This window comes from Maniola jurtina, chromosome 10, assembly GCF_905333055.1.
Source record: "Maniola jurtina chromosome 10, ilManJurt1.1, whole genome shotgun sequence".
NCBI classification, from domain to species: domain Eukaryota; kingdom Metazoa; phylum Arthropoda; class Insecta; order Lepidoptera; family Nymphalidae; genus Maniola; species Maniola jurtina.
Genome location: NC_060038.1, coordinates 10,814,185 through 10,825,400, shown reverse-complemented (window position 1 = coordinate 10,825,400; position 11,216 = coordinate 10,814,185). Strand labels below are relative to the sequence as shown.

General features: G+C 36.2%; 2 protein-coding genes across 3 annotated transcripts; both read left to right on the top strand.

Annotated features, from left to right (window-relative positions):
• Positions 1–649: 649 nt before the first annotated feature.
• LOC123869083 lies at positions 650–1,670 on the top strand. Its single transcript, XM_045911820.1, has 2 exons — positions 650–901; positions 1,072–1,670. The coding sequence occupies exons 1-2, from the start codon at positions 751–753 to the stop codon at positions 1,638–1,640; spliced, it is 720 nt and encodes a 239-aa protein (XP_045767776.1). The 5' UTR covers positions 650–750; the 3' UTR covers positions 1,641–1,670.
• A 1,715-nt stretch (positions 1,671–3,385) lies between these two features.
• LOC123869080 (mannose-6-phosphate isomerase) lies at positions 3,386–8,945 on the top strand. Of its 2 annotated transcripts, none has more exons than XM_045911816.1 (7): positions 3,386–3,527; positions 3,789–4,113; positions 5,459–5,600; positions 6,115–6,291; positions 6,754–6,921; positions 7,632–7,834; positions 7,982–8,945. In XM_045911816.1, exons 2-7 carry the CDS (start codon positions 3,796–3,798, stop codon positions 8,186–8,188), a joined length of 1,215 nt encoding a protein of 404 aa, XP_045767772.1. In that variant the 5' UTR covers positions 3,386–3,527; positions 3,789–3,795; the 3' UTR covers positions 8,189–8,945. The 2 variants fall into 2 exon arrangements, with proteins under 2 accessions (XP_045767772.1, XP_045767773.1); XM_045911817.1 differs by lacking the exon at positions 3,386–3,527 and adding an exon at positions 3,564–3,581.
• The last annotated feature ends 2,271 nt before the right edge of the window (positions 8,946–11,216 follow it).

The window sequence follows — 11,216 nt, the reverse complement described above, 5'->3', positions numbered from 1 at the left end:
CCTATCCAGCTATAGAAGACCATTTAAAAATAATGTTTGGTCAAAGGAAAATCTTCCAGATTTAAAACTAAAATTAAAAAAATATAATATGTTTAGTAAAATCACTAAATAGGTACAACACTTAGACCCCACTAAATAATTTTAAAAATACGCGAACAGTTCGGCGCCTTAATTAATTCAATCGCAATAAATTATTTTATCAAACTTATCCCGCTTAACGCACCATGCGTGCTATTCTATCCCACAAAACACGTGGATTGAAATGATCAGGTGTTTATTCCGTCGGGCAAAATGCCGCCCTCTACGTCCCTCATCCCTTGCGGAACCGGAAAATGGTAGAAAGGGTGAATCCCGGCCAATGAGAGCGCCTGTGCTATCGAATCCATCCCACTAGGCGGGACTTTCACGCCAATTGATTTAACGACTTATAAAAATTTGTTGAGCTTAAGTTTGCTACGTAAATTCTTTTTTTGTAACATAGTCTTAGCACAGTTGATGAATATGATTTAGATTAATTGATGCTGAGTATCTTATCGGCCTGAATGTCCTCTTTTCTTAAGGGTTAATTTCACAAAAAATAAAATTTGTAAAGATTGATCAAGATCTGTCAAGATCAGATAGATAATGTCAAAAATGTGCGAAATATACTTATTCCAACCATAAGACTTTTGAAAAGCACGTAGACAATTTTTTTGAAAAAGCGCAAGGATATTATCAAAACATTAATTTAGTAGGTACTTAAGTTCTTCAATGGTGGAAAACTCGCTAAATGTGACAAATATGCAGAAATGTGGTGGTATCTTCATTGTGGCCTGTATATTTGTGTGTCTCACATTTAATTCTACTCTTCCACTTTCCAGAGATTTATCAAAAGCTACACATGAGGCTTATCACAATAATCGTAAGTGCCCTCATAATTAGAAAGAAAAGAAAATTTTGGAAGCCCTTTATACTTACTTACCTTTTAGTTATCCCGGTGCTTCCTCCACTTGGAAGATGGGCCGGTATAAACTCTTATGTGTTTATACTATATAAAGTCTTTAAAGTCTCTCTCGCTTAATTTGGTTTTAGTGAGTCAAAGATGCGATTTGATTGAAAGGACTAAGAAAATGGCATCTAATCTAGAAAACACTCTACGTAGAATCAAGGACTCTACGCAGGATTTTGGTAAAAGTATTTATGATCAATTAAATACAGGAATCAAAAACATGGCTAATAAAGACGCCATTACCGAAGATGAAATAAGACACTATGAAGAGTTGGTTATAATGAAAAAATATCCTTATCTCGACTTAAAAGCATTGGAAATGAAATATAGTCCACTGCCTGCGAAAAACACCAGACAAAGTGCAATATTGGCTATGGATCGTTTACAAAATGAACCTGGAGTTCACTGCGACACGGCAGAAGATTTACTAAATGTCGAAATTACAAATCGAGGATTGTCTGGTTTTGCCATACCTCCCCATTTAGCAAAGCAGGCAGAATCTTCAGATAAAAAAATTATAGATAACGTTGAAAGAAAATTGAACGAGGATGCACATCCGAAAGTACCCGTTCCACTAGATTTAGATCCTAATGTATTGAAAAGTTTAAAAGATGATATAAATACTTACATAGAACGAAAAGTTGCTAAATAAAACTGTACTATAACATTGCAACAGCAGACTAAAAAAAAAGTTTTTGTTCACCTCCTATAGCCTAGCAGTGGATTGCATCACGATGAGTCTTCGTAGTTCCGTACTCGGGATTTTTACATCTTATTTGGTACTAGCCGATGCGCGCGACTTCGCCCGCGTGAACTTTGAAATCCCGTGGGAACTCTTTGACTTTCCGGGATAAAAGTAGCCTATGTGCTAATCCAGGATATTATCTATCTCCATTCCAAATTTCAGCCAAATCCGTCTCGTAGTTTTTGCGTGAAGAAGTAACAAACATACACACACACACACACACACATACAAACTTTCGCCTAAGTATAAATTAGTGTGATAGTGTGATTATGTGTTCATGAATTCATTTTTTTTTTTTTTTGTGATGTGAATTGGGAACCACAAATTCACGGCTTTTCGGAATTTTTCCTTTACTTGTGCTAAGATCTACCTACCTGCCAAACATGATTCTAGATCAACGGGAATAAGTACCCTAATAGGTTTTCTTGACAGGCACGACAGACGGATAGACGGACGCCCTGCACACCCGCCCGTCGCCCTCACTATCCCGCACGGTTAGTACGAAGGCTGTGCAGGTGTGGGGGGCGTCCCCAACCCGATTGCCATGTTGACCTATCGCGAACTATAAATGCCCCAAGGCTTATCGCTTTCTAACCAAAGCCGCCTTCAAACTTAAAAACTTAAATCCACTTAAATCTTTGTCAAACTCAAATTCGATTTTCAAATGTCAATTTGAAACAGCCCGCGTCTGCGTCATTGACGTTCCCAGTGTGACCATATTTTGTAGTAAACTTTTGCTACATATTTGAGCAGATTTTATTGTACTTATTTTATAAATTGGCAGATCATGGTAGTTATTCCAGAAAAGTGTCAGATTTTGGCAGATGTGTGATTCAGAACACTTCGATAACATTCCGTATCGTACGATTTGGTATCGATCTCGGAAAATATTATTCGAATAAATTGTTGTAAATAGCGTTTGATGGGTGTAATCGATCGATATCTACGTGTTGGTTCGATTCTGTTTCAGTTTCGACAATTTCACTGTTGATACGATTATTGTGAATTGAAAATACATCTTTCCGTACGATAACTTACCGAATCAATCGACAGTTATTATGTTATCGAAGTGGTCTAAATCGGCCTATTGGTTGTTTGGGTTAACACCTAGCTATTAATATGATAAATAATTAAGGTTAATGTTTTAATAAAATTCTACACGATTTGTTTACTAATAACTGGCATATTTTAGTCCTTTGGCACATTTCGGCAAATTATAATCAAGATGGTCACACTGAACAGTGGGAAGCATGGTGCTGTCGAGTCCTTAGAACGATTGATATTATAATCAATGGTCGAGTCGTGGTCGAGTATGGACTCGTTATAACTATTGTACTCGTCTATGGAGACGAGTACAATTATTGTGATAAGACAATAATAGGACTTCGTCTGTGGTGGCGTTTGCTGGCGCGCGTGTTGTGACTTTTTGGAGTGTTTTTTTTGTTAAAACTGACTGGAAAGCGCTCTAAGGGGGTGCCGTGCGTATGTCGGCGAGCGCCGGCACAGACGGGGTCCATACTTGTATAGTTTAGCTAACTTGTTACAAATAACTACAAACTTGACATTGGCTAATCATTGTAAAAGCCAGACGAGAGAGAAAAAAAAAAAAAAAGACAATAATAATGACAATAATCGACTGAGTTGATATTGACAGTGACATTTAGTATGTACCTCCATACCTATACCTATCTGCTATATTAATTTGTTTGTAAATTATAATTTAATTTGAGTTGAGTTTTCAGAGTACTCTGTAAATATAGGAAAAGTTTTTTATCAGTTAATAAAAGCAATTAAGTAAGTACCTATAATAATTTGGCCGTTGGTTAAGTAGTTAAGTGCAATTTATAGATGAAAGAGTGATTTTCTAAATGGTTTTATCTCTCCTTGTACTTCTTGTAAGTTAATTTGTGGTTAATTCACTCCATTTGGGTTTTATTGTTGTAAAACAGAATGTTGTCATGTCATGTTGTCATTTATAAAATACATAATAAAGTTCTACTTTTTACTAAGTACTAAAATTCAGTGATGGTGAACTGTTTCTGCTACTTTTTACAGATCTATCATGGAGTTACAGTGCAAAGTTCAAAACTATGAATGGGGTAAGCTAGGGTCAGAAAGCATTGTAGCACAACTCTTGGCAAATGGGAACCCAAATGTTACAATTGATCCTGATAAGCCTTATGCTGAACTGTGGATGGGGACCCATCCAAATGGACCTTCCTTAATAATCGAAAGAGGCATTCTTCTGTCAGAGTACCTTAAAGATAATCATGATGCAATAGGTCCTGATGTTAAAAGGAAGTTTGGTATCACAGTCCCATTCCTTCTTAAAGTTTTGTCAATTCGGAAAGCGCTTTCTATTCAAGCACACCCAGCTAAGGTAATCAAATTGTCAAGACATTTTACTATTTCTACTATTATCATAGGAGTTTGTATTTATTTAGTAGTTGAAAAGAATTTTTCGCAGTTATGAGTGAAACATTGTACAACTGACTTCAACTAGCTTCCAATATAGTGAACTTAGCAGTTGCTCTTTTTTTAAAAAAGCAATATAAGTATATCTAAATTATGTATCTTAGGGTTCTGTACCATTTGGTAAGAAAAGAAGAACTAAAATGGCAAGAGAGATGGGAGTAAGTATGTAATTGAGGCCTTTTACAGATGGATTTCTCAAACGATTACTTTGAAAATTAGAAGTTGTGTGTTCAAAGTCACAGACAACTGCTAGTTTATAATAAGTAAGTAACTAACTAAATGATGCCAGCGACTTTGTCTTTGATTTCCTAAAGTAAAAATTAGTCTTTTCTATTACATAATATGTCTGTCTCTGAGATCTCATCATAATTGATTTTAAGTTGATGGTCTGTGAAAACGCAACAGACAGATAGGAAACAGACACACTTTCATATTTATAATCTTAAGTTGTATGGATTATAATTAATAATAATTATAATTAACAATAATTATAATCCATACTGCCTGCTACTTAATATTATTAAATATGAGGATGTATGCTACTAGTATAAGGTGTGGATTATAATTAATAATAATAATTATTGTTATTAGAGATACCTTCTATTTACTTAATTTTCTACTGCCACGTTCTATTGTGTTGGGCATTTACTCTATTTCAGAATATTGTGACATTGTATATTGTTCATAGGTAAAGTGGTTATCAGTACCTAATCGTGACAAAACAAAAATTAATGGCTCAAAACTATGACTTATTTTTTTTTTACTATGGCATCTAGTTCGTGAACCACATACATAGTTAATTACTTAATGATAGCCACAGAACAATAACTTTATAGTAATAAATATTATCTACTTTTTACAAGGAATGTAATAAATATGAAGATAGGTAACCCTTTGTTTCAATCAGCTACTGTGTAAACTGGTAACATAAGCAATGTAACTATTACATTACCTTGTGATGCAATAACCTTTTAAACGATTCTCACATAAATGGTATACCTGTGTACAGTGTGTTAGTGAAACAGTGATTTTAACAGATCACAGCTCAACTCATTTCTTTATTACGATGAACTATAAATCCTTACCAGCAGAGAATTTAACATATACAATGGGCAAACAAAGTTTAAGTGCAGAAAATAACCCATGGAAGAGCGCAGAGATATTTACTTAAAAACTTGTTGTTAACTTTACTACTTTTAAAACTGTCAATTTAATTTAGAAATTTGAACTTTGGATATTTCTTATTATAGGATCATGCAGAAGAACTACATAGACTCTTACCAGATATGTATAAGGACCCCAACCATAAGCCAGAGCTTGCCATAGCATTGACTGCATTTGAAGCATTGTGTGGCTTTAGACCGGTCACTCAAATTATGAAGTTTTTACAAGGTTTGTTAACCAAATATTTTACTAATAGTTTCTTTGGTCTTACGGAATACGGGGCAAATGCGAGTCGAACTCGCACTCAAGGGGTTCCCGTACTTCACAAAAAAAAATTAAGTGTTGTTTCTAGTATGACACTAGAAACAACACTTAATTTTTTTTGTGATGTTTCTACAAATTCACGGTTTTCGAATTTTTCTATAAGACATTGCTACCTGCCAAATTTCCCGATTCTAAGTCAATGGGAACTGGCAAGTACTCTATAGGTTTTGATTCCATTGATGGGCCTAAGGAAGTAATTCTATAAGGGTTCCTTTTTTTTCTCTGGAAATATGGCATCCTAAATAACTAGATAAAGAGATATCTCTACAAGAGACTACAATAAAGAGACTAAGAGAAAGAGACATCTCTACAAGAGACTACCCATTTAGTAACCTCTTTAATTTCTATAATAGACTTGGCATAATGGTAGTAATATATATTTAAATAATTCAGTTAAGGAATCTGTATGTTTTTGCAGATCTGCCTGAACTTGCACATATCTTGCCGGAGAATAGTTTGAATGTGTTCCTTAGTTTGAAAGGAGCTGAAAGTCATGAAAAGGAATTGAAATCAGTCTTTCACTCTCTTATGACATGCGATAAAGAAAAAATAACATCAAGTTTAAAAAAATTATTATCTAGACTGGAAAAAGAAGGTAAACCACATTGTATACATTTATCAGTCAACACAATGATTTCTTATCAACAACATAACCAACAATACAACTTATAGTTTGATACAAAATATAGGTACATTTCTTGGAAAATATTCTATCATGTTTTACAATATTTGAACAGTGGTACTAATTCTGTTGGCAGCTAAATTTTATTTATGAGTATTTGCATCCTCTTCTTACTAATGTAATATGAGAAGGACAGACACAGTTTGGCAGTAAATTTAATTTAGAGCTCTCAAACTTAGTGACTGCAGTTGCCAGTAGCGAGCCTATCAGTAGAGTGCATTAAAATTAGAGTCTTCAAATGTAAAATTCATGCCTTATCTATGCCACAGTTTAGTACAATGACTGGTGTTTGCATGAAAGATGTCAGAGTTCCATCAATCCTTCATGACTCATGATTGACGGAAACGTCTAACGAAGATCTTTTTGTATTTTTAGATTTATCTACGCAGACATCGCTTCTCTATCCCTTGGTGCAAAGACTTCACGACGACTTTCCAGGGGATGTTGGGTGTTGGGCGCCATACTTTATGAACTATTTGAAGCTTGCTCCCGGCCAAGCTATCTTCCTCAAGCCAAACTTGCCACATGCTTATATTAGTGGAGGTATGTTAGAATAGAATAGAATATATTTTTATTCAAGGAAACTTTTACAAGTGCTTTTGAATCGTCAAAATAATTTACCACTTGTTCAGAATGCAGTTACTAGTTAATTAGTAATTTAAACGTAATCTATTCAACTTAGAAGCTTACGAAAAAGCTAGTACAGATGGTGTCAGTTAAAATGAATCTTGAACCTGCGCAGTGGGTGACTTATTTGGTGGTAAGGCGCGTAATATTGCACGAAAGCAGTAGAAGGTAGCGATCACAATAGATCGATAACGCCGCGCCGCCAATTCCGGGAATGCTACCGCGCTATTGTTTGTCAATCAACCTTTCGCTTCCCAGGCGAAGATACATGCAGTTCTCGTCTCTCTCGTCTCGTCCAAAGGCCTTTTACCTGTCGCCAACTGTACTATATCAGACAGGAGACTTGGATGTATTTTCTGAAAAACGTTCCTATCCACAATCGAGTCACAATTGACATAATAATTATTACTGTGGCTGGCTTAGCTGGTAACTGAAGGTCGGTTTTCAGAAAATACATCCTATTTATTTACTAAATCACATGAAGATGGTGCTATCCGCCATTAACTTGCAATGTTGTATAGCTAGCTGTCGGAACAATATTTTTTTGTCATACTGGTTTGAGATTTCTTGTATGATGGTAAGGAACCCTTTGGAAACTCGAACTTGACCGGTTTTTTTCTTGGCAGACTGTATAGAATGTATGGCGTGTTCCGACAACGTGGTGCGAGCTGGTCTCACGCCCAAGCACATAGATGTTCCCACTCTCATTGAGATGCTGGACTACAGGAGCTACACTAAGGAGGAGATGCTGTTCACGCCGCACTTGGAAGACGAGAACAGCTGCATATGGAGACCACCTGTGCCAGACTTTGCTGTTGTTAAAATAAAGGTAAGCTGCAATGGCCCCTGTGTATGGGTTATACAAAAAAGAAGAGTAAGGAAATTAAAAAGACAAGGAAAATTTTATTGATAGTGAGAAATAAAATCTTATAGGGTATAGAATAAAAAAAAAAATGTAATTTTTTTTGTTCTACAGGTGCAAAGTGGCGATTCGTACAACACAATAGTGCGGCCCAGTCCGAGTGTAATCATCATCACGTCTGGTTCAGGGCAGGCGTGCGACACGGAACCCCTACCCGTCAGGCCGGGGGTGGTTCTGTTTCTAAAGGCGAGCCGGCAACTCACGCTCACACCCGCTGAGGGGTCACATATCGAGGCGTACCAGGCTATTTGTAATGTCTGAGAAATATAAACATATCTCTCAAGGTTACCACCTATAGGGCCGGCCCTACTATAGAGGGAACGGAGCGGTCGCTCAAGCGGGGTGATTCACTAACTCAATGTCTAACAATAAATAATAGCCACCAAGCCCATTTTTTAATCCAAGGAAGGTACGAAACAATATTTGAATATCACCCAGTGAAGCAGCAATGTAGAACCAACCAACCTCGGTGGCTATCATGTAGCGTTAGACACTGAGTTAGCGAATCACCTAGCGTTCCGGAGGCGTCTCGGTGGTAGACAAAGGAAAAAATATATTTTTGAATTATTTTTTGCTTTTTCATATTTGTTTTGTAAAAAGCAGAAAAAATTAAATAAGTTTATTTATTTCATGATGAAATTGTTATTTTTTCTTCTTTTTAGTTTTATAAATCATTTATTTTTCAAATTTTGTAAAAAATTGGGGTTCCTTCGCTTACACTCTTGGATTCGCGCTTGGAAAAGCTTTACCTATTTATTTAAACTTAGTTTTATTTTAAAAATAGGGGTTCATAAACTTAGCAGGTAATTATTATACAAAAAATCTAATCACAACACATAAGTATTATACCATGTTCCAAGTAATGAATAAATGAAATGAATTATGCTAAGTTATATATGTAGAGAACAATATGTTTGTTAAAATTGTATTAAAATTTTATTAATATTTTATTTTTTATGAACGATTTTCCTATTCCTAATGGCTACTATTTGCCTATTTTTACCAATAAAATACACTGTTTAAAAAAATTGTTTGATTTCGACTGTTTTGAAAAAAACGGTCGAATACTTCCAAGCCTCCGATTTCGTCGTATTACCATGTTTATAATCACACTAATATTATAAAGGTGAAAGTTTGTGTGTATGTTTGTTACTCCTTCACGCAATAACTACTGGACAGATTTGGCTGTTTAGAATGGAGATGGATTATACCCTGGATTAACACAAAGGCTACTTTTTATCCCGAAAAATCAGAGCTCTCACGGGATTTATTAAACTAATGTCCACGCAAACGAAGTGGGCATCAGCTACTGATTAATAATCCCCTTTTCCCTCCAACTAAGCTTCAACTTATGCTAGGAGCAGATATCAGTCCATCCTCTATTTCAGAGGTTCTAGTAATTATATGATTCACCACCGTAAATAATAAAAGGTAGGTATGTGGCTTTAGATATACTTAGGTGTATAATGTAATTTCTCAACTTAAAAGCATGCCACTTAAGTTACGTACACGACGGCCTTACTGGCGTAGTTGTGTGTGCTGTGGTCTTATAAGTTGAGGTCCTCAGTTCGATTCTCGGCAGGGTAATTGGGGTATGTATTTATAATTTCTAAACTGTCCCTGGTCTGGTCTGATGGGAGACTTCGACCGTGGTTAGACCACCCTACTTCCAAAGTCGCGTAGAGACCGATTAGGGGAAAGATTACAACATCATCACTTACCACCAGGTGAGAACTGAGATCGCAGTCAAGGGAAAACTTGTATCGGAAAAATACGTATACTTACCTAATCATAATACTTAATAGTATGAAGTTGAACTCCATACAAAATGTGGGTATATATTTTGTAGACTGCAGTAGGCCGTAACGTAACTCATTACTCATTACTGCACAATGTCACGACTCGAACTGATAATGCTGTTGATTTGTAAAGACTTCGTTACTTTACGATGAAAATAATAATTTTCCGCTTGGATTAGATTGAAATCCGCGTAGATACCTTCACGGTGGTGAATCAATACTATAATTTCGTAATATTTCTTTTCAGTGGATGCGTAATTTTTATTTAACTAACTAATTCCGTAACCAGAACCAGTGATCCAGATTAAAGGCATTATAAAAGTGATAGAAAAATCCAATGCAAAAAGAGCTATTGTAGGGAGAGCCAGCGCGTGCCAGACCTTTGTTATTTTATACAAGCTGAAAGTTTCTAGGCGTATTGTCCCCAACACAGGGAGGAACGATCACCGACTATGAAGTTAGGATCATATGGCTTTGCGAGATAACCCTACTCGTAATAAAGGTATAAAAAATCTTACGTCTATCGATTTTTCGAAAAATGTAGGTAGGTATGTGCCCTGCCCATGTAGAGACTTCCACATGGCACTATTTTGCGTGCGCCGCCTGAATTCAGCTGCTCCCTGCGACTCGTTTGTTATCGTGTGTCCACCTAAGAGGTCTTTAAACGCTGCGCTTTCCAGTGCGAAGTCGTCATTCTACCACCACAAGGTCTATCGGTTATTCGAACTATGAGCCTTGCCCATTGCTACTTCAGCTTCGCAACCCACTGAGCTACGTGAATGTCGATTGTCGGTTACCTACTCTGTTTCTCCTATACATCTCCTTATTTCTGATTTGATCAAAGAGAGGAACCATGAAGTGAAAATAATAAATCTAACACCCGTATTCACATACGTTACCTACTTGGTTACTATGAGGTCTAACGCACTGAATAGGTTCCACCAATCAGATTACTGTATCACGTCAATTTACAATAATCTGAGTGGTGGAACCTACTATGCGTTCGAGCGCACTGTGAGACGTCATAGTAAGGATTGTGAATACGGCCGCAAACAACTCAAATGCGTTATGCCGATTCGAAGCAAAAAGGTATCAGTCTGGACAACTTCATTTACAATGAACATGATCATTGTGACATAAAGTCAATGACTTCGCTTCAGTGAAATGCATTGTTATTATAACAAAGCACCTATTCATACTGATACAATAAAGAGTTTTAGAACATAAAAAATTAGGTAAGAAGTAAACAGGTTTCAGAATCTAGATCATTTTATAGATTCATAGAATATTATTTCATAGATTTTCTTCTTAGATGGCTAAAGGAACCGGAAGAACCCGGCACTAACCAGATGAAGTAGGTACCTAATCAAAGACATTTAACTCCCCACCCATCATCTACCATCATACCATCATAACCAATCGCCATTAGATACGAGTATCTACCATCATAATATTATTATCATCGTTTCTGTACCAATAGTCAGCGGGCG

Coding starts and splice junctions, on each gene's coding strand:
- LOC123869083 (XM_045911820.1), top strand. CDS start 751: ATGGTGGAAAACTCGCTAAATGTGACAAATATGCAGAAATGTGGTGGT. Junction 902..1,071: donor TGAGGCTTATCACAATAATC/GTAAGTGCCCTC, acceptor ATTTGGTTTTAG/TGAGTCAAAGATGCGATTTG.
- LOC123869080 (XM_045911816.1), top strand. CDS start 3,796: ATGGAGTTACAGTGCAAAGTTCAAAACTATGAATGGGGTAAGCTAGGG. Junction 5,601..6,114: donor AATTATGAAGTTTTTACAAG/GTTTGTTAACCA, acceptor ATGTTTTTGCAG/ATCTGCCTGAACTTGCACAT. Junction 6,292..6,753: donor ATCTAGACTGGAAAAAGAAG/GTAAACCACATT, acceptor TTGTATTTTTAG/ATTTATCTACGCAGACATCG.